At 49.6% G+C, this 22,970-nt stretch overlaps 1 protein-coding gene across 2 annotated transcripts; it reads right to left on the reverse strand.

Moving 5' to 3' along the window:
• Window positions 1-1,194: 1,194 nt before the first annotated feature.
• LCK (LCK proto-oncogene, Src family tyrosine kinase) lies at window positions 1,195-21,576 on the reverse strand. Of its 2 annotated transcripts, XM_069578698.1 has the most exons (13): window positions 21,296-21,576; window positions 9,305-9,414; window positions 8,928-9,009; window positions 8,686-8,776; window positions 8,370-8,468; window positions 8,112-8,215; window positions 7,779-7,928; window positions 7,344-7,496; window positions 7,012-7,191; window positions 4,773-4,849; window positions 4,528-4,681; window positions 4,315-4,446; window positions 1,195-1,855 (listed from the first exon to the last, which is right to left on the reverse strand). In XM_069578698.1, exons 2-13 carry the CDS (start codon window positions 9,407-9,409, stop codon window positions 1,653-1,655), a joined length of 1,530 nt encoding a protein of 509 aa, XP_069434799.1. In that variant the 5' UTR covers window positions 9,410-9,414; window positions 21,296-21,576; the 3' UTR covers window positions 1,195-1,652. The 2 variants fall into 2 exon arrangements, with proteins under 2 accessions (XP_069434799.1, XP_069434800.1); XM_069578699.1 differs by lacking the exon at window positions 21,296-21,576 and having other exon boundaries at window positions 9,305-9,489.
• Between the last annotated feature and the right edge of the window lie 1,394 nt (window positions 21,577-22,970).

The following is a 22,970-nucleotide window of genomic DNA, read 5'->3' on the forward strand; positions in this document are numbered from 1 at the left end:
TGTATCCCCTTTAAAGCTACAAACCTCCCCCAAATATGACACTCCTAATTCCCCTTTTGTTGCTCTATTTTCCCCTTAGCACTATCACCTTGCAGCATACCATACCATTTATTTATTTGTGATGCTTACTGTCTGTCTTCCCTGTGAGCTCCCCAGAGACCTTATCCACTGCCTGCTGCTGCTGCTGCTGCTAAGTCGCCTCAGTCGTGTCCGACTCTGTGCGACCCCATAGACGGCAGCCCACCAGGCTTCCCTCGTCCCTGGGATTCTCCAGGCAAGAACACTGGGGTGGGTTGCCATTTCCTTCTCCAATGCATGAAACTGAAAAGGGAAAGTGAAGTCGCTCAGTCATGTCTGACCCTTAGCGACCCCATGGACTGCAGCCTACCAGGCTCCTCCATCCATGGGATTTTCCAGGCCAGAGTACTGGAGTGGAGTGCCATTGTCTTCTCCAGATCTATAATCTAGTAAACTACAAATCTATAACCTAGTAAATTTTACCAATGATTTGTTAGACATGAAGGGAGAAGTACGCTGCTGCTGCTGCTACTAAGTCGCTTCAGTCGTGTCCGACTCTGTGTGACCCCATAGACGGCAGCCCACCAGGCTCCCCCATCCCTGGGATCCTCCAGGCAAGAATACTGGAGTGGGTTGCCATTTCCTTCTCCAATGTATAAAAGTGAAAAGTGAAAGTGAAGCCGCTCAGTCCTGTCCGACTCTTCGTGACCCCATGGACTGCAGCCCACCAGGTTCCTCTGTTCCTGGGATTTTCCAGGCCTAGTGCACAATGTTCAATAAATATTTGTTAAGTGAGTGGATTAACTCAGTGTTTAAAAACACCTTAAAGGTGAATCAGAACATATAGCTCTTGAATCAGTAGCTATAAAAAGGAAAAGGCAGTCACCCTTATACAATGGGAAAGGAAGGGTCTTGGGACACATTTACTCTCTAGGAGGTTCTGGGTAGTGTGCCCATAATTCTTTGGGGTGGAGGTTTGAAGGGGTTCAAAGAACACATACCGCAAAGTATAAGGACCTCCTCTTGGCACCCAACATCAGCAGGGCTGGAAAAAGTTCAGACATCCCTTCATCCCTCCCACCTTTCACCCCAATTCAGGGTGCCTCAGTTTCTATCTTCTGAATGTCCACTCCCCCCAGCAAGGAAGAGGAGACTGGAGTGGGGAGCAGAAAGATGTACAATCTTCACCAACAGGTATTTATTGAGCTCCTTATGTGTGCCAACACCAAAGAGGAGCACACAGAGGTATTTTAGATAAGGTCTCAGCTCTCAGAGAGCATCTTGATGACCAGGGGAACAGAAAGGGGGACAGGGAGAAGCAGGTGCTAATCACAGGCCTCTCTCCTCTCTTTGGTGGTCTTGGAAGTCAGGGGGGCGCCCAGAAAGGGACAACTTGGACAAGCGTCCAAGACATATATGCACAGGCCACACAGGTACAAGACACATGTGCAGAGCCCACCCAGCTACAGATCCCGTGTACAAGACATGAGAAGCGTATGTGTCGCACGTGGGCGGGATTCACATGCTGAGTCCAAATGTGCACAGGCCACAGGGGTGTGACACAGGAACTGCGCCTCCCCCAGCCAGGCTGGCTAGACGGTGGGAGGGCTGCAAGCCCCAGTCACCTAGGCCCCTCAGGGTTGGGGTTGGTACTGGCCCTCCGTGGCTGTGAAGAAGTCCTCCAACACGCTGCGCAGGTAGTCAAAGGTGGGCCGGTCCTCCGGGCGCTCCTTCCAGCACAGCATCATAAGCTGGTACAACTCCTCCGGGCAGTTGTCAGGTCGTACCATGCGGTAGCCTCGCTCCAGGTTCTGAATCACCTCAGGATTGGTCATCCCTAGAGGTTGATGGGAGAACTGACATCAAGGCTCCAGGCTTCGGAAGCCCAGAGGCAGGGGTGATGGTTAAGAAGATATTTGACAACAAGTATGGTGTGAGCACCAATCCAAAGGGATCTTGGTCTTCATCGATGATAAGGATAGTAAGGCTATACTGGCAGTACCTGCGAAAGGTCAGTCATGCCACTAGGAGTGTCTGCTATGGCTTAAACCTGCAGTAACACAGACGTGTTTGGCTGTGAGTCCTTGAGTGACCCACTGAACCTCTTTGAGCCTCAGTTTCCTTATTTGGAAGATGGGATAACAGGAGCTCCTACCTCCTAGAGATGTTGTGAGGATTGAATGAGAAAGTGTGTACACAGCCCTAAGGATGGTGCCTGGAGGAGGAGATGGAGCATAAAGAACACCTGTGATGATTATTATTTGGTGGGGAAGGATGAAGCCATCAGGGCCTAGCGCAGGATGAGGGCCCACAGCCAGGACAATGGAGAAGTTTCTCCAGCTTTGGAAACAGGCACATGAGATGCTACATCAGAAAGCCAGGTGGATCCTGGGCCTCAGCCAGGCAGACCCTGCATTGGGCACAGAAGATTCACTAGGCCCCTCTGTGACCCAGATGAAGTCATCTTTGGACCAGTTCCCTCCCTTTGTACTGATCCTGGCCCCACCAGCGAGGCCCATTACATGTGGACCCCAAGAGATGCTGCTCTGGAGAACTGAATGGTCACAGCAGAAATAGGCCCCCTGTTTCTAAATTACCTGTGTGGCCTCTGGTTTCTCCTTCATTCTCCTGAGAAGAGAAGCCTAACTCCTAGATGTCCTAGCAAAATAGTAGTTTTATTCCTACAAAGCTTCAAACTGGAACCTAGTCGATAGAGACCTCTCTTCCTCAGGCCTTGCCCCTGGGGAGCCTCTAGCTATGTGGCCCTCACATTTAAAAATCAGGGCATGGAAAGACATAGGCTAGGAAACAACACTGATGGATAGAGTCAAAGGTGCAAACCGATTGGCTACACCCAGCCTAAATATAGCCCACAGACAGACCTACTTTGACTTGGCCCCTTATTGTGTTTTTAAACAATCTGAATCATCACCAATATTTGGAAATGGGCACATTTTCCTAAAACTCCAAGCTTTGACTTCTCTTGACAAAACACAGCTCTGCTTTTTGGGCCCCTGTGTCTTAATAGCAACCATCTGCTGGCGCAGACGCAAGTTTACCCAGGTCCCCATTACTCCCCATAGTCTCCCTGACCCTGAAACTGTGCGTCAGTTGCCATTTATCATCATGCTTTCATTGCCTTTATTCTTCTAGTAGAAAAATTCTCTAAGGGAGCAGTGTGAGCTCTTGGCAGGATGACAAGAATATGTTTCTAGCCCCAGTGCTGCCCTTGAACTCTTCGATGGGGCAAGTCCAGACTAGGGAAGGCCTGCATACTCACATACTCACACCTAATTCTAAGGTGTTTTTACCTTCCCAGGAGCAAAGTTCTGTGCACACTGCTCAGAATGTCGGAAGCTTCTGCCAAGTCTGACCACCAGGCTGCACGAGCTCCCGACCCTGTCTTTGTGTTCTGTTTCCTTTCCCCAGCGTTTCCTAGCAAGTTCCTTCCAAAAAAATTCCATTCCTGTCCTGGCTGAATTCAGCGGTAAAGAACTTTGTCGAGGAGATAGAGGGAGGAGTGGGAGAGAGTGGGAATTGGCTGCTTACACATCTCTCTCACTCTACATGGAAGGCTTCAGAGGGAAAGGAAGTCAGTGTTTCGTGAGCATCTACTATGAGTCAAGCTCTTTCAAAAATAATCTTGTTTCTCATATCATGAAACTGAGGCTCAGAAAGGTAAAGTCACCTGCCCAAAGTCACTTGCCCAAAGTGATTAATAATAAAACCTAACACTCTTGAGTGTTTCATATGGGTCAAATATTGTTCTAACCTCACGTTTTACAAGTGGAGAAAGAAGCAATAATCTGATCAAAGTCAAACAGAAACCATCAGTGGCAGATGGTAATAAAAAGCAGGCCTCCGGAAACTTCCGCAGTAGTCTAGTGGTTAAGACTTTGCCTTCCAATGCAGCAGGTGCAGGTTTGATCCCCAGCTGGGGAACTAAGATCCCACATGCTGCAAGGTGTGGCCAAAAAATAAAGAAATAAAACTTGGAAAAAAATGCAAAAAGAAAGCAGGCCTCTTGCCTCTCAGACCAGATCCTCTTCTACCTACTAGGCTGCCTGTGTTAGAGTTAAAGAAAAGAGCTGGGATTATTGAAGGAAGATTCAGGGACAGAAATGGAAGCCAGACCTAAGAGATGTAGCACCCGATCGGGGGTGCACGAGTGCCACCCCTAGGAGGATAGAGGGGAAGCAGCTGGAAAGGTTCATATTCTGAGCCCAGGAGGAAGTAGAAAGACATGAATTTGCTGCCCTTCCCCATCACCCTTTCAGCTCCTGCCTGGACCCCGACCTGGGTAAGGGATGCGACCATGAGTGACAATCTCCGTCAGCAGGATCCCGAAAGACCACACGTCCGACTTGATGGTGAATGTCCCATAGTTAATGGCTTCTGGTGCTGTCCACTTAATGGGAAACTTGGCACCTGGAGGGAGGGCAGTGAGGTCACTGGGTCTGCCAGGCCAGACCCCAGAGACCCCTGACTTCCCTCATATCCCATACCTACCCTCCCTGGCTGTGTACTCGTTGTCCTCAATGAGGCGTGCTAGACCAAAGTCTGCGATCTTGCAGCTCAGGCTATGGGACACCAGGATGTTGGCAGCCCTCAAGTCACGGTGGATATAATTCCGCTCTTCAATGAATGCCATACCCTCTGCAATCTGCAGACCAGGTACAGGTCAGCAGTCCTAGGCCAGACATCTGGATCCCATTGCCCTGTGCCCATGCTCAGCCCCTCCCCAGTCTCCTTACTTGGGCTGCCATGTCCAAGAGTTTGTTGATAGTCAGCTTGATGCCTTCGGAAGTCTTGAGAAAATCCACCAGGCTTCCTGTGGACAGAAGCAAGAGTTGCAGACTCAAATTGCCCCAGGGGAAAGCTCCCAGACCCTTCTCCCCTAACTAGGGGTCTAGAAGCCATGTCTGATGTGTGAAAAGGAAGAGTAAGAGCTGAAAATGGAGGAGTGTGTGTTCAGAGTAAGGGTGCCTAAGATGTGTGATGCCCTTTTCTTGGGGACTAAGATGCCACTTGGAGGGGTCTGCAAGCTTCTTGTCACCAGTGGGATGGAGCCTGAACTCCTCAGCCAGGCATCCAAGCCCTGCATAGTCCACATCTGCAGTTTCTTCTCTGCCCTCCACTCCTGCCTCTTTTACTCCATCTACCCTAGATAATTGTGAGATTTTCCTCATAGACCACTGGGTTCCCACTCCAAAGTCTCTTTGTCCCATTTCTTCTGCTACAGTTTCTTTTTGGTCATGGCTCAGCTGGACTCTTCTTTAAAAACCCTCTCTAGATTGTACTAAGAGTAATAAATTGTATCATCATCATCATCTACCTGCTAAGACTTTCCTATGGCATGAACTGGTTTTCCTAGGGTGCATAATTAAAGCAAGTTTTCTCTGATAGCAAGATTCTTATTTTGTCCATCAATATTCCCAGCCTACAGTGCTTGCATGCTCCATCACTAAGCTGTATTGGCTCTTTGGTACCCCATGGACTGTAGCCCACCAGGCTCCTTTTTTCTGTGGGATTTTCCAGACAAGAATACTGGAGTGGGTTGCCATTTTCTCCTCCAGGGGATCTTTCTGACCCAGAGACCAAAATTGCGTCTTCTGCATTGGCAGGAGGATTCTTTACCACTGAGGCATGTGGGAAGCTCCTCCCAGCCCACAGTAAACAGCAATAAATGTATGCTGAATATATTAAAAGAGGAGTATGAAAATAGGTATCATGAGGGAGTGAGGGACCATCTTTCTGGTAGCAGAGGGTAACTAGGAGAAGACCAGGGATTAGAGTGGCTGGAACAGAGCTAGTAACCACTGGCCCTTCTCAAGAGCATTTGAGTGCTGAATTAGTCACTGAGACAAAACCTCACCCAAAGGCAGCAAATATGTGGACAGACGCTGTCATTCCTCCACTGTGCCCATGGCAGATATTGCTAATCAATCCCAGTGCTCATTCCCAATGAACCTCAGAATCCTTCTCAACACAGAGCTCCAAGCAACTACCAATCGAAGGTGGCCTGCTATTTGCCATCTTCAGAATCCATTAACCAATTAGCTTTTTTCCCTTCCTGAAAGAAGGATAGATCTTATATTCCCAAAGAATCAGAGCCAGATAACAACAAACCTACTGAGCCATTACTATACAGCAGACATTGTCTAACTGCTCTATATGCATTAGCTTTCATCCTCACAAAGATCCTATAAGAAAGTTACTATTGCATTATTATCACCATTTTTACAGACGAGGAAACCATGGCAGAGAGAAGTGGTGATCAGCCCAAGGCCGCACAATCCTCAAGCCAGGATTCCAACCCAAGAAGTCAGAGCCCTCAATGACTACTACTTTCTGGATAAGCCTGTTTAGATTTCTGCTGGTATTCTTGGGGGAACTGAGCTCCAGAGGCGGGACAGAGACTTGGCCCAAAGCTGGGCCTAGAAATTCCTATTTATTTAAACTCCCCTTCCTTGGGCTCTCAATCTGTCCAACAGTGGGCGAAGGGTCGGGGAGAAGCTCACCAAGAACTGAAAAAGAGGGCCTTGGAACAGATCAGACCTCCCAAGGCTGGGGGGAGAATATATAGAAAAGGGGCTACTCATCTCCTGAGATCAAGCATCCTTAGATCAAGATAAGGCTTTGAAGAAGGCAAACAGTACTGCAGGTGAGGGAAAATGGCGTTAAGTCCTCTTCCACAACCTGAGAGGAAGGCCTCGCATGCTGCAGTCCATGGGGTTGCAAAGAGAGGGCCACGACTGAACGGCTGAACAACCAGAGCCTGCCACCTCAAGCTGGGCTCCCAGATACGGTTCAAACAGCACACCCTCTTCTCCACACACCCTCTGGTCGCCCCTGAAGGTGAGTCTTTGAGGGCTCAGCAAAATTCCTCTAGAAAACCTCAGTGCAGAGCCACGCATATCTCCTCCCAACTCCGGGAGTGGGCAGAGGACACGGCAGCGCCCCCCAGCGGCCGCGCACGGCGGCGGCGCCCACCGTTCTCCATATATTCCGTGATGATGTAGATCGGCTCCTGGGTGACCACCGCGTAGAGCCGGACCAGCCGCTGGTGTTGCAGCTGCTTCATGAGGTTGGCTTCGGCCAGGAAGGCGTCGGGGGACATGCTGCCCTGCTTCAGGCTCTTGACTGCCACCTTCGTGTGCCCGTTGTAGTACCCTAGGGCAGGAAAGGGTTGGGAGGGTCACTCGCAGCCCGTGTACCCAGAGCCAGGCAGCTGCCCTGAAACAAGGTACTGTCGTAGAACTCTCAGGTCTTCGGTAGACGCCTCCCCTCCCCCCCTGCCCACAGTCCTGGAGGGCCTCACTCACCCATCCACACCTCTCCGAACTGGCCAGCCCCCAGCCGCTCCACCAGCTTCAGAGTCTCCCTGGGAACCTCCCACTCATCCTCCCACCACGGCTTCTGGGGCTTCTGGGTCTGGCAGGGGCGGCTCAACCGTGTGCACAGCCCGTCCGAAGTATCTATGAGGTCGAGGGAGGGGCGAAGGGCTGTCAATAAGGCGGAACTGGGAGGTGGGGGGCTCACTCAGTCCCCACCGGGGGAAACGGACAGGCAGGGGCTGTCACCTGACCCCTGAGGCTACAAGGTACCGCCCTTCACCCACTTGAGTGGGGGTGGGGAGTATGAAGGAGCATGCTGAGAGATGGGCGGGGTGGGGGAGAGGAGGGGGACCCCGAGAGGAAGTGGGGGAGACAGGCTGATAGGGTAGGGCCCAGGTGAAGAGTCCTGCCGTGCGTGCTCACTCATGTAATGGCGGACCAGCTCGTGCAAGCCGGGAAAAGTGACGCGGGGCGAGATGTAGAAGCCGCCTTTGTCCAGGTTCCGGATCTTGTAATGTTTCACCACTTCTCCCTGGGTCTGGTCGAAGTCCCGGACCGACAGTGAAAACGATCCTGAACGAAAGAAGGGATGAAGGAACGCAAAAGACGGGGAGGGGTGGCCTCCAGCGAGTCGCCCCTCCGCCAACGCGGTTCCCACGCCCCCCATCCCCGCGGGCTCCTCGCACCCCGGACCTCGGCTAGCGGCCCCAGCCCGCGGCCCCCTCCCGACGCCCCGCAGCAGCCCCCTTTGCTCACCCGCAGTGCTCTCGCTCTCCCGGATCAGGAAAGAGCCGTGCGTGTTCCCCGGCGCCAGGAGCTGCCTCTCCGCGTCCTTGCGGCTCAGGGTCTTGAAGAACCAGCTGCTCAAGGCAGAAGCGAAGTCTTCATGGGTCCTCTGGTCCGGTCTTCCCCCATTACCCTCAAGCATTCACGGCCACCACCCCTAGCACCTCTCCTCTGCTCCGAGATCCCTGGATCTGCGTCCCACCATTCCCACGACGCGTCCCCACTCACGGTTCGGGCTCCAGGCTGTTCGCTTTGGCCACAAAGTTGAAGGGGATGAAACCTTCCTGGCCGGTGGTCAGGGACTGCGCCTTCCACCACTCGCCGTTCCTGCGCGACGGCGGCAGTTAGCATGGTCTGCACAGCCTCGGACTCGGCTGGAAACCCTCCGTCGGAGCCCCCAGTTAGGCCATGCCACCCCACCCTCCAGCTCAGCACCCCGGAGCCTCCCATTTTTGTCTGCAGAGCTCCCACTGCAAGCCGGGACCGCAGGGGTTTGCGGTACTGGAGATAACCCAGGATGGGCAGGGCGAAGGGGGTCACTCACTGCTCCAGGATGCGGAGCTGTTCATCCTTCTCGAAGCCCAGGTCTCCGTCGTGAGAAGGCACATAGCTGTGCAGGGCGATAACCAGGTTGTCTGTAAAGACAGGGGCAGTCAGGGAGAAGACTTCTGGAGCAGACTGGGAGGGTGAGTTCAGGAGTTATAAGTTGGGGATGGGGGAGGAGATGGACCCTGACAACCAAGGATCCACAGGCCTTGTCTTTCAGGCCCTGCTGGTTGAGGTCACCTTGCAGTGGAGAAGCTGGGGGGTTGGATCCCTCGTAGGTGACCAGTGGATCACGCACTTCAGAGCCATTCCGCATGGGCAGCTGTGGGTGTGGGATGAGAGAAGTCCGAGAGCTGAAGACTGGGTGAGACCCTGGCTTGCCTCCCCACTCTCCTGCTCTCCTTCACTTCAGCTTGGCTGGATCTTTTCACTGAATTTGCCCACCACTTGCTGTGGGACCTTAGAAGAGTCGCTTTCCCTCTCTGGGGTTCTTTTCCTTTCTGTGTGGCAGGGGGCTCGCTGTCATCTCCAGGACCTGTAGGGATGATCTGTTCCTTTCTCCCCACGCCTGCATCCCACCCTGACTCCCTCACCAAGCCCCCTGTCTTGCCTCTTACCGTGGTCTTGCCATCCAGTGGGACTATGGGGTAGTGGCAGTTTTCACAAACATCGATGTTTTCCATCCAGTCATCTTCTGGGTTTGAGCTGCAGCTACAGCCCATGGTCCCTGGGGGAATGGAGAGGGGGCTGAAAGGGCTCCCCGAACATCAGACATGCTAGGGCCTAGCCCTGGGAACTTCCAGAAGTGCCCGAGATTGTCAGCCCCCCAGCCGCCATTCTCCAGCCGCAGAAAAGCTGAAATGGGGTCCTAGCTCCCCATAAAGTCACACGTGGCCCCCTGCTGAGACCTAGGCCCCGCCCTCCCACCTGGGCTGGGTAAACCGCCACAGGCACCTTTGTTAGTCTAGTTGCCCACTTCCTGCCTCTCCCCTCTCCCACTCTCTCAGCCCATCCCCCAAGTTGGGGGACTACCTACTAGAGATCACACACACTTCCCCCAGCCCTAGGGAAGACCTGAGTTTTGATCCTCCCCTACTAGTCAGGGGTTTGTGCCTCACCTCCTAATTACAAGTACCCCCTGCTGCCAAGGACGCTGAATGAGGGACCCTCTCTGCTGAATGTCAGCCATCAGGCCTCTGCTCCCCCAAAGCCCCACAAAGTCTGCTTCAGAGGCTTCTTTCTGCTTCTCCCTAGCAGAAAACCCCTCAATGGCCCTATTGGCCATACATATTTTTTTTGTATTTGTTTGCTTGCTTTAGCAGTGGAAACTTTTTGTCAGATGAAATCGGGCGGAACCCATAGATAAAGCAGGTAAAAGTGAAGCTGTTCTGCCTGAAGCAGAGTGGGGATCTCACCCCGAAGTCCCCAGGAGTCCCTACAGTACCTCCTCCCCCAGGGCTGGTCCTCTGGACTGCCTGGAAATACCAGTCCTCAGATAAATTAATTTATGCATTCAAGAACCTTTAATATCAAGATCAAATCCATCTCCTCAGTCTGTTCTGCAACACACACACACACGTGTACACACACACGCACGCAGAATCTGTCTTCTGAGCTCCTCTTCTCCAAAAAACTCACACTGTTCCTACAACATGCCTTGCATGTGTGGTTCACCTGCCAGGGAGTACTCTTGCCCATCTATTGAACTCTAACTCAGTCTTCAAGGTTCAGCTCAGACATCATCTTCTCTGTGAAACCTCCCCAATCCCCACTGCTCTTTGGTACTACGACATTCCACTCTCACCAGCCACAATCATCAACTTCCACCAAGTGCCAAGATGACACTAATTTATGTGCCTTTCCTACCCGCTTGGTGAGATTAGGGATTCAGCAAGAGCAGAGGTTGTGTGTTATTTGAATGTCCCATCACCCAGGACGATTCTTGCTAATAAATGTTGACTGGTATGTGGAGGGTTAATGCACAGATTCTCCCATTTGCAAAGGTCTTAGAAACCACCAAGTCTAACCTCAGATTTTAGATGAGCAAACAGAGGACCAGAAAGTTCTGCTCAAACTCAGACAACTGTTACGGGAAGAACAAAGCTAGAGCTGCTAATCCATGCTGAGGTCAACTGGAAGTGGGGAGCAGTGGTTGTTTTTTAGTTAGTAAGACTTAAGGACCTATTCAATTAGAATGCAATTAAAGAAAAAAAAGAAAAAAAAAAGATTCAAGGATAGTTCCTGGAGTTATGTTCAAATTCTGGGAATAATACTCATGTGTCACTTTGCTGAAATCATTCTCTAGTTTCATTCTGCCTTTTCTGTCAGCCGGGAATTGTCATCCCTTCCTCAGAAGCTTAGATAAATGCTGGCTTGATTTAGAGCTTAGAAAGATTTCCACGAGTGCTCATTCTGCCCTACCAAGCCCTGCTTTGGAAAGCGGAAGAATATGACTGGTAAATAATCCTCTTGGCTTTAAGCTCACATTTCTTTTTTAATATATATATATAATTTTTATTTTATATTGGAGTATAGTTGATAAGCTCATGTCTCTTTGAACTGAGATACTTATAACCTTTCATGGGTACCGGAAGTCAAGGGTGTATACCTCTCAAAGCATGAATGTTAAACACATAGTTAAACCTTATTCACATAGTTAAACAAAAAGATCTATTACAAATAGAGGAAAATACAAAGTGTACATGAAATTTTAAGCCAAATCAAGAGACTTTCAAGGAAAGGTGTTCGCATATATACTCTTCCCCTCCTACGTTAGGAGTCCTGGGGAGCCATTTGAGAAATCTTGCTCGGCTCTGTGGCTGCAAATGGCTTTTTTATTTTTTTGATTGCTACTTTTATTATGGCTTAGAACTGATTAACAGCAAAAGCCTCCAGAAAAGAACTGTTTACGTTCTGGAACCAGCCTTAGTTGAGCTGACTGTCTAGGGTCTGAGGTCCTGAGCAACCTGTTTTTTGTGATAGTCAAACAGCCCTTGGAAAACCACCAGTTGGCTATATTATACAGAGAACACCAACACCAGATAAGGTGTCAGCTTGGATCAGTAAGTCCCTTCTAGGCCTGACATTCTCAGGGGCTTTGGAAAGGGTAAGAGCAAGATGAGAAAAGATTGGGGTTGAGAAAATGGGATGAACTGGGGTGCAGCAGTGAGGAGAGGCTGGCAGACCTGCAGAAGAAATCTATGCTGAATCTAGGGCTGAATACTGCACGTGGTCCAGGCTGGGGTCACACGGGGGGAGAAGAGGAGCCGCCTGGCCTTGAGCGAGGGGCCAGGAAAACATGCAGGCAGGACCTATACCCTGGGTAAATCTGGACCTGCCAGAGAGAACATGATGACGTCCCTGAAGACTGGGACCAGGTGAAAAAGAATGAAATATTGCCATTTGCAGCAACATGGATGGACCTACGATTATCACACTGAGTGACGTAAGCTAGGAACAGAGAGCCAAATATTACATGATATCGCTTATATACAGAATCTAAAAACCAATGCAAATAAACTTATTACAGAACAGAAACACTCAGAAAACGATCTTGTGGCTACCAAAAGGGGAAAGGGGTGGGGGAGGGGAGGGATAAATTAAGAATATGAGATTAACAGACACACACCACTCCATATAAAATAAATAACAAAGATTACTGTATAGCAGAGGGAACTATATTTAGTACCTTGTATAACCTATAATGGAAAAGAACCGGAAAAATAGATATACGCATAACTGAATCACTTTGCTATATACCTGAAACTCACACAATATTGTAAATCAACTATACGTCGATTAAATAAAAGACTGGGGCCAGGAGTGAGACAAAGCCAAGCTGTGTTAAATAAAGGAAAATGGTACTTGGTAATTCTGTTGGGTAGCTGACCCTTAGTGTTTCTTCTGTGACTTGCTTAGTGCCCACGGAGGCCTGGCTTCAGGTTTCAGGCCCTGCCCTATACAGAAGTGTGAGTTTTGGGGTATAACACCTGGCAGCAATCAGAAGACCCCAAGACCTGGCAGTGTCAGACATAATTCTGCTGAGTGACTCAGCCACATGCGCCGATGAGGCCCCAGAATAACACTGAAGGCTTGCAGGTGATTTGCTTCTCAGTTTGACAAATCGCATTATTGCTTCTTTAATGCATACTTGGTGGCTTAGCCACTTGGTTCCCAGGTGGCTTAGTGGTTAAGAATCTGCCTGCCAATGCAGGAGATGCAGGAGACATGGGTTTGATCCCTGGGTTGGAAAGGTTGCCTGGAGGAAGAAATGGCAACCCACTCCAGTTGGGAAAAATCCTACGGACAGAGAAGCATGGTAGGCTACAGTCTGTGGAGTCGCACAGAGTCAGACACAGGTCGGACTCGACTGAGTCATTGAACACACACACACAGTGCATACTTAGTTAAGTCTCTCGTTAACATTTGAACTAGAAACAACAAAATTAGTACCTAAATGAGGTAGTTTAGTCAGCAAAACCCTCAAAATCATGAGAGCCATGGGGGAGAGGAAAAAGTAAGACAGGGGAAGGGCAAGTAAGTCCTCAGAGGGAAGAGTTTAGAAGCAAGAGTGTAGGGACTTCCCTGGTGGTTCAGTGGTTAAGACTCCCTGCTACCAATGCAGGGGTCCTGGGTTCCATCCCTGGTCAGGGAACTAGATCCTACACGACACAACTAAGAGTTCACATGCTGCAACTAAACTCCCAAGAGTGGCAACCAAGATCCAGCGCAGCCAAAATAAATAAATAAATAAAAGAAGAGGCACTAGTGTAATTAATCAGCCTCATTTTAAAGATGGAGATGGTGTCAGATCAGAGGAGCTAAGTGGTGTTTCCCAAAGCACATGAGGGCTCTTGGCAGAGGCAGAATTCCAATCAGTCCCCTACTTCCTCTGTCCAGGTACTCTGCTCTGTTCTTCACTTCCTGGAAAATCTAAAGAGTGTAGGGAATCCTGAGAGGTGATGGAGAAAAAGGAGCAGGGAAGGAGGTCTGACGGAATGGAGTCTACTCTCCATCAGAAATGTGACATTGCACTGTCAAGAGGCCTTTCCCTCCAAGACAGCTCTCCATCTATCTCGAATGCATGTTTTTGGTTTATTTATTTCTCAGGTTTTTGGCTGTGCCGGGTCTTCGTTGCTTTTTGCTCGGGTTTTCTCTGGGTTGCGGTGAGTGGGGGCTATTCTTCGCTTCGATGTGTGGTCTTCTCGCTGCAGTGGCCTCTCTTGTGGCAGAGCACAGGTTCTAGGCGAGTGGGCTCAGCGGTTGCGGCTCACGCGCTGTCACACCTCGGCATGCAGGGTCTTCTGGGACCAGGGATTGAACCCATGTCCCTTGCATTGACAGGCAAATTCTTATCCACTGCTCCACCAGGTAAGTCCCCTAAAATGCATGTTTTTGAGTATACATTTCTCTGGCTGGTGAATACAAGTTTGTGCCTACCGAGGCACATTAATCATTGAGCATCATGTCATGTGTACATACCCATGGGTGTGTAGGAGTCCATGTATGCAGATGGCTGTACAATGAAATGGGGGCATGTATGGTTTGTACGGGTCCCTATGTAATTGTGAGGTTGTATATGCATATATTTCTTTGTACAAAATATGGGTCCCATTCTAGTCTGATCAAACCAGGTTAATAAATGAGGTTAGCAAAAAGAAAATAAAAATTAAAGCTTAATATAAATTTCTCATTGAAAGTAAGAGAGGAGAGGAATGAAGGAAGAAAGAAAAAGGAAGAGGAAGCAGATCCAGAGAATCGCCGGGACTCTCAGAATCAGTAACAAAGGCAGATTCTGGGGTGAATGAAACAGGACGTTCTTTTCTCCCAACTCAAGAATTCAAGGTCAATAGGAGGAACTTTGTAGATTCTAGACCTTCTCTGACTGGTGTTTGTAATGTTCTTGGTCAAATTCAAGGTCTGTCCACGGTCCACAGAGGGCTTTGTGCCAGTTATAAAGAGCCAGCCCTCCTGGGGGTTTCAAACTTGGAGAGTGGTGCGAGGGCTGGATTTCAGGTCCCATCTTTCTTGTCTCTCTTCACAGAGCCCGACACACACAGTGCCCTGCTCATCGTTGTTGTTGTTTCGTCCCTGTGGTGTCTGACTCTTTGTGGCCCCGTGGACTACAGGCTGCCAGGCTTCTCCACCCATGTAATCTCCCTGCTCATACTCTGTGTAGAACTGATCAGAAATCCCAGATTTCCTGAAGTTCGTGGACCAAATTTTCTGATCCTAGGGTTGTTTACTAATCATACCACAGTGAGCTCTATTTTGCACTTCCCTGGAGGTCCAGTGGCTAAGACTCCACTTAGCAGTCAAGGCAGAGGGCTTGGGTTTGATCCCTGGTCAGGGAAGTAGATTGCACTCGCTGCAACTAAAGATCCCTCATGTGGCAACCAAGACCCGACTCAGCCAAACTAATTCATTACTTTTTAAACCTGAATATAGTATGAACTTTAGTTAATAATAAAGCATCAGTATTAAAACAACAACAACAAAAAACCATAACAAGCTCTGATTCTTGCCACTCGTTCACTTTTACCAACTCCATAGACATTGTCTCACCTGACTGGGCCTAGAACGTGTTTTGTCCCCTTAAAAAAAAAAATACAAGACTTTCCCTCCCCTGAACTGTAAACCTATTCATTTATTGAACATTCTGCCCAAAATGAGTGCCAGCTTCTTGCTGGGACAATGCGTATGTCAAGAGCAGCAAGCTATTTCACTGACCCAGGCTACTGCCGTACTCTGGGCCACATTGTGGCAAAATCTGTTGGGAATAATTTAAAGCATTTTCTTGGCCTTTTTCTTTGGTCAAGATTTGATTATTGGCGAAGATGCATTTGTTCAGTGAAGAGCCTGGGCTGTGGATGCTCTTGCCGAACCCTTAGCATGGTACTTGAGAATCAGGGTTGACAGGCATGGCAAGTAATTTCTAGTGGGTAAAACAGGGATGCATCCTGAATTCCTTCCTTTTTCACTTGTTCCTCTTTGATATAATACTGGTTTGGAATAAACCCTGTGAGTTCACAGAGTTCACAAAAACGGAGAACAAAAGGATGGGTCTTTTCTTATATGCAAATAAGATGGATTTAGTCTCACAAACTAGTAGTGGTTTGAACACAAACCTGATTCTCCTAGTTAGTTTTTGCCATAAACAAGGGCAATAGAGTGATTATTCTAAAGCTTGTATTTTGGGTAGAGGTCCTCCAACTAGTAACTTGTAAATATTGAGTAATTCTTCTTATTGAGTCCCCTTCCTTATGTACCTCTGTCTGTATTTTGCATCATGTGGGTTTTATCAGGACGAAGTGTTACTTAAAATTTGGCAATCTGCACCACTCTTTTAAAGTTTCTGGGAGTCTGCCGATCAGAGAGGTTCAGCTCACCATGTCCGTTTCAGTCACCCAAGTTCATTCCCAAGGCCTCCCAGTCACTCACTGGGCAGGTTACTTTGGGCAGGTTACTACACCTGTCTAAACCTCCCTCAGAGAATTCCTGGGTGGTCCAGTGGTTAGGACTCTGTGCTTCCTTTGCAGGGGGCACAGGTTCAATCCCTGGACCCTGGTCAGGGGACTAAGATCCTGCATGCCTTGCAGAGTGGCCAAAAAGAAAAAGAACATAAACCTCCCTCAGTTCCTTTATCTTCAAAATGTAAATTAAAAATGGACCTGCGTCCAGGGCTGTTGTGAACATAATATGTGATCTATAGATGACCTCATATAATAAAGTACTTAACATGGTACACAGTAAGGACTAAGTAAATTAAAATTGTTATTTGAGGCCAGCATGGGTATTTCATGACCCCAGCCTTAAACATATTCATTTTCCTTTTTGATTTTTGGCACTTCCACAGACCATTTTTCACGTTTAATATATTTACCTCAAATGAAAACTTTGCTACCATAAATGGAAAACAAGTACAGAACACGGTAAATCAAATGTACTTTTTTTTAAAAAAGTGGAAAATTAGTATCACCATCTATAAATGGAAATCAGTGTATATTAAAATAAACACATGGTATGATACCTAAATTCACATTTGCACATGTTCATTCATGACCCCCTAAGATCACTCACCTGCATCAATGATGAGGTATTTGGGGAAATGCCGCACTGTGAAACAGAGCTCTGAGCTTAGGCCTCGCTTGGTAGGTTAGAGGAGGCACGACTTTCTTACTTGGCCAGCCTACTGATTACAATTTAATGGGTATATCTTATGTGCCAGGCTCTGATCTAGAGTTGGAGACACACAGGTGAATAGTCAGAGGTTCCCGTCCATTTGACTCTGCCCTCTGTGACAGAGGTGGGGGCCCCTCTGGTGGGTCACTCTACTTTCACAGGAGGCAGTAAGGCCTGTCTTTAGCTCACTGATCAGTAATGTCTGGGACTCCTGACAACACTAACAACGCCAAATAGCAATACTGTCCAGGGAGCAGCATCTTAAAATCACCACATTGCCCACTAACCAAGTTAACGATATTTAGCTAAAACCACTGAAAAGGTGGTTTTCGGAGAAGGCAATGGCATCCCACTCCAGTACTCTTGCCTAGAAAATCCCATGGACGGAGGAGCCTGGTGGGCTGCAGTCCATGGGGTCACGAAGAGTCGGACACGACTGAGCAACTTCACTTTCACTTTCACTGAAAAGGTGAGGAAGATCTCCACATAGACATAGAAAGATGTTCCAGAGATAACATGACAAGTCACAGAACAGAAAGTAGAGTATAAGCCTGTTTGCATTCATTTCTTAATATTACACTTATTTACTTGTGTGTTTATTCTCGGCTGCACTGGATCTCTGTTGCTGTGTGCAGACTTTCTCTAATTATGGAGAGTGGGGGCTGCTGTCCAATTGCCCAGCGGCATGTGAAAACAAATGTGTGCGGGGTCACAGGGATAGAACCTGTGTCCTTGCATTGGCAGGCTGATTCTTAACCACTGGACCACCAGGGAATCCTCCTATTTGCATTTGAATATGGATACCTAGGGGATTCTTTTCAGCCAGATTCTGTGCTAAGCCTTCATTTGCATGACTTCATGTTATTCTCATAATAATCCTATCAAGTAAGTGCTATTATTATCTCCATTTCACAGATGCAAAAACTGAGGCCCAAATGGGGTAAAGCTATTTGTCTGAGGCCTCATAACAAATAAGTGATAGAAATAAGTGGCTGAACCTCAGGCTATCTGCCTCTAGGGATTAAGTTCTTAACTAATATGCTTTTTAATAGCCACATAGGGGAAAATCTGGAAGGTTGTACACCAAACTGTTCACAGTGAGCATAGCCCACGAGTGAGATTGAAGGGAGCTACATTGCTTATATTTCTGTATATGTCTCCGTACTGTTTAAATTTTTTTAATATTTATTTATTTTATTTAATGGCACAGGGTCTTCGTTGCAGCATGCAGGATCTTTAGTTGTGGCATGTGGGATCTAGTTCCCTGACCAGGGATTGAACCTGGGCCCCATGCACTGGGAGCATATAGCCTTAGCCGCTGGACCACCAGGGAAGTCCCTACTGTTTAAATTTTTAGAAGCAGCCATGTGCTAATTTTATAATTGAAAAACAGAAGCAACCAAGTCCCCACCAACGCAAAAACTCTGGTAAGAGACATAGTCCTTTGAGAAGAATCAACCTTACAGCTGTCCTTCCACTGCTCCCCTTGTCTCCAGAGGTTCAGGCAAGGAACTAGGGATACGAGAAAAAAGGTTCTGCAACCACCGAAGTCTGAGACATACCGGGTTAGACAAAAGCAAACAGCCGCCTTCTCTGGGGAGACTTTCAGAGTTTCCACAAGCCAACACTGATGGTAAATTTCACATGGGACATTTCATAGCTGAGGCAGTGTTGATTTGGACCCAGAAGTGTTTCCTTTCGGGGCGCCTCGTGGGACTAACATTCTTTAGACCAAGCGTTGGAAATCTAGCTCAGATACCTTCCAACCAACACCCAGATGGAGGCCCCACTTGCCTCCATCCCACCCACAAACTCAGCTCCCCTCAGCATTGCTTTCACTGAATTGGGCTTGGCCTTGAAGCCATCAGTCTGTGGGTGTGTGCATGGATTTATAGGATCCCACTGTGGTGTTGGAGAAGACTCTTGAGAGTCCCTTGGACTGTAAGGAGATCCAACCAGTCCATTCTAAAGGAAATTAGTCTTGAGTGTTCATTGGAAGGACTGATGTTGAAGCTGAAACTCCAATACTTTGGCCACCTGATGCGAAGAACTGAGTCATTGGAAAAGACCCTGATGCTGGGAATGATTGAAGGTGGGAGGAGAAGGTGGTGACAGAGGATGAAATGGTTGGATGGCATCACCAGCTCAATGGACATGAGTTTGAGCAAGCTCCTGGAGTTAGTGATGGACAGGGAGGCCTGGTGTGTTGCAGTCCATGGGGTTGCTGAGTTGTATACAACTGAGTGACTGAACTGAACTGAACTGAGCTGATGTGTGATATATATGTGGTCCCTGCCTCTGCCTCTGAACATCCATGCACACCTACATTTTCCAGTGATGATATGAATGGTATTTGGGCTAGGAAGGGAAGGATCATGTGTGTGTGTGTGTGTGTGTGTGTGTATCTATGTGTCTGTAGGAAGGTATGTGTGGGACCCTCCTCCAAGATAGACCCTGTGGCCCAGCCTAAAATTCTCACACCCACTAGAACACACAGGAAACAAGCTCATTTGCAAAGCTACACCACAAGTGTGAAGGAATGGGCTGCCCACTGGCCTGCCAAGGTGCTGAGTAGGAGTAATTCCGGGTACGGACAGCACCCCCCAACACCCCCACCGCACACACACCCTTGGGTGCACCATTTGCAGGAGAAGTGGTTGCCTAACCTCTGTTAAGCACCTTTGGCATGCCAGTTACTACCCACAGCACATCACAGCCATTTTCTCTTTGATTTCCCACCAGCACTCTGTAAGGAGGGATTTATTATTGCCTCTTTACCAATAAAGCAACTGGAGTTTGAAGAGGTGAAGTCATTTGTTCAAGGAAATGGCAGAACCAGAATTGTGCCTGGGTCAGCCTGACTGTGAAATACATGTCCTTTGCGCTACACCAAACCCTCTGGCTCTCTTGTGTTTGGTCTTGCCCTGAGGTTTCTGCCCTCCTAGGATCCAAGGAACAACCCAGAGACAGTGACCCTAGCTGCATATCCTAGGTACTCTGCAAAATGGGCCTTTGTTCTCATAGCCGCCTGACTCTTCCAGGAAGCCTTCCGATCACCCAAGCGAGGCCTCCTCTCGACTTCTGGAGCTTCCGCTCATTCTCTTGCTCCATCACTTGGCCCTTTTTCCCTTTGAGAAGCGCCTCTGTCCCAGAGCTTTGAGGGCGAGGGACCCTGAATCATCCTTCAGCACAGGCTAGGGTGGGGGACGGCTGATGCCAGTCCAGGGTCTGGATGAGTCTAGGGAAGACCCAGCTTGTTTTCCAGACCCCACAAGAGGTTGCAGGCCTTGGAGCTGGGGATGAAAGAAAGACTGCGACATGGCTGAGACAGTGGAAACTGTTTCAAGAAAAACTCCAGTGGCGGTGGGGGAGGCAGGGAAAACCTGGAAAGTGTGGCTCAGGTAGGGATTTACCCCCATAAACTACAGGCTGAGAGCTAAAATTGAGAGGATGGACAAGGAGCTGATTCTGCCTCCCTGGGCCTCCACCTTCCTGGGGTCTGAAGCAGGAACCAGCAGGACCCACTGGCCCTAATCAGGCAGTGGCAGGGGCAGGGGTAGGGGGCAGGAAGGAGCAAAGGGAAGAGGAAAGGACATCCTGTGGACACTTGGCAGGGGCAGGCGTGGCAATTTTCCAGATGGAAATCCAGATGGTCCTTGCCCAGGGCCAACAGCACCCTTGTCCAGGATAAAAATAGCCCTTCCTCTTCCCTTCTCCCATCCTCCTCTCACCCCCCAACATCCCGGAGTCCTGTTAGATACTTCCGCCCCAGTCCTCATCCCAGATGATAAATATTCCCTTGCATGCCCATCCATTCCCAAAGGAAGACCCCCTCCTTCTCTCAAGCAGTGTGGGTCGAGGCTAAAGTCACTCCTCACGTGTCTGTCCGGATGCTCTGGGTGATTCCCCTCGCTCTCTCAAGAGAGTCTTGTCACTGGGGTCTACACCAGCAAGTGGAAGGACTCTTGGGACCCTTGACTCAAGCCTGTCTATCACCTTGCTCCAGTGGGGAATCACATCCTAGGCCATCACCTCTCCCAGGGCCATCACCCTCTCTGCCTCTGCGTTGCTGACGGACTATGGGGAGGGAGCACTTTGCCCAGTCTGGGGCTTAGGAGGCTTATCCATCATGGGATGAGGGGCTGGATGCAGGGATTTCTGAAGGCCTTTTCAGTACTTAAGAGATCCCCAAGGAAAAGGCTCCCAGTGAGGTGGGCTCTGATGGCAGGCAGTGTGGTGGAGGCACAACTACACAGGAAAGAGGCCATCTGGCTGTTCAGCCTGCCTCCCACCTGACCTCCAGGTGTTTCTGACCCCAGCCTGATAGGCTGCGCATCCCAGGGGAGCCTGACCCTAGGCCCAGCTGCAGCCTTCTGCTTGAAGGTCCCACTCCCAGCCCTTAGGCCCCTGTTCCTGGTACTCCTTACCTGCCCAGCCCAGGAGCCCCCTGGCCCCATTCACATGGTCTTCCTGGCCCAGCCCGGCTGCCCAGACACAGCTTCGGCTCCCCTCACCGTCGTAGCCACCGGCTGTCTCCCCGCGCCCACGTCCCACCCTGACTTCCTGCCTCCTCCTGAGGGCTCCGCAGCCAACCGGGCCCCAGCAGCCCAACCGCAAGCCTCCAGCACCCCAAGCTTCCTGCTGCCATCGCCCCCTGCCTCTCAGCCCTCTAGGGTCCTTTCACCCCAGTCCAGGCCCCATTCACCCCGGAGGTGGCACCCGGAGGTAGAGGAGAATATTGGATGGAACTTCCTCCACCCCCCCCCCCCCCCCGGGAGCACCTGGACCAGAGATTCAAGGGCCGCCTTGAAGCCCCAGTGAGCAGGAGGCAAGGAGACACCCACTCAGCTTTCAGTGAAGGGCAAGCTGCACGGCTATCAGTCTGAGAGCCAGGTGATCCTTGCACTACAGTCAGAGGGCAAAAGTAACATCCCCTCAGAGTCAGGGGGAACAACATCCCTGTAAAATCACTGGAGGGCAGATACGATGATAGATAGATACCAGGCGCACACAGCTGCTAGCCACACAATGGAACCACAGCCATGCCATCTCAGGGCATGGGGAAGAGCTTTATTATTTGCAGAGGGGAGGCTAAGACCCCTCCTACAGACAGTCTGCTGGACAACAGGCTGTTCAAGGAAGCAGACAGGACAACCCGGTGTCTTTAAGGGAGCAGAGTCACAGCCTCTTTTGTGGGCAGAGGGCAGGACAACACCCCCTAATTATGGTTGGAGAGTAGGGCAACCCTTCTAACCCAGGTAGAGACAAGGCCACAGCCTCTGTCAGAGGCGAAGGCCTGACACCACCTCCTGCAACAGGTGGGAGACAGAACAAACACTCCTGCCCAGGCCCTCCGGTGCAGGCAACAGACTGGCAGCACTTTCTGCTACAGGCAGGAGGAAGGGACCCTGTCACAAGCACGAAGCAGGCCAACAATCTCCCTTTCCCCAGGAGCCAGGCTGAGGGTGGCGTACGTCAGAGGCTGAGGGCCAGGTCACCAGTGTTACAAGGAACTCTAGGTGGCCTCTCTCGGGCCCAAGAGCTGGGCCTTGGCCGCACCCATCGGAACACAGAAGCCTGTTGCCACCGCCTGAGGCTGCACTGAGGCAGCAGGCTGGGGGAGGGGAAGCCCACAGAGCATTGTTGGGGTTTGTGAGGTGGAAGCCGATGCTGTATGCACCTTCAGCTGCTGCGGAGAGAAGGGGGAGACAGGAAATGGGTGGGGGGAAGAGGAAGCCTGAGTTGGAAAGTCAGACAAAGAGGGTGACACAGAAACAAAAGCTGAGAAACACGAAGTTTTTTTTGAAAAAAAAAAAAAAAACAACTAAAAAACAGGCCTACAGAATGACACAGAGCCCCGGCTGCAGGCCCCACCCCCTTGCTATGAACCTGAGCACTTCACAGTTCATCTCTGGGCCCCAGAACCACAGTAAGAACACGACTGGGGCTAATGATAATAATGCACTTTTTATTGAGGACTTACTGTACATTATCTCACTTAAGATGTGTCTAACTGCTTGTGGAGTTGGATTTTCCATTGTAAAGATAAAGAGACAGCTGCAGGGGTTAAGAGAGCTCCTCCAGGTCTGATAGAATCAATGT

Source organism: Ovis canadensis, chromosome 2, assembly GCF_042477335.2.
Source record: "Ovis canadensis isolate MfBH-ARS-UI-01 breed Bighorn chromosome 2, ARS-UI_OviCan_v2, whole genome shotgun sequence".
Taxonomy (NCBI): Eukaryota; Metazoa; Chordata; class Mammalia; order Artiodactyla; family Bovidae; genus Ovis; species Ovis canadensis.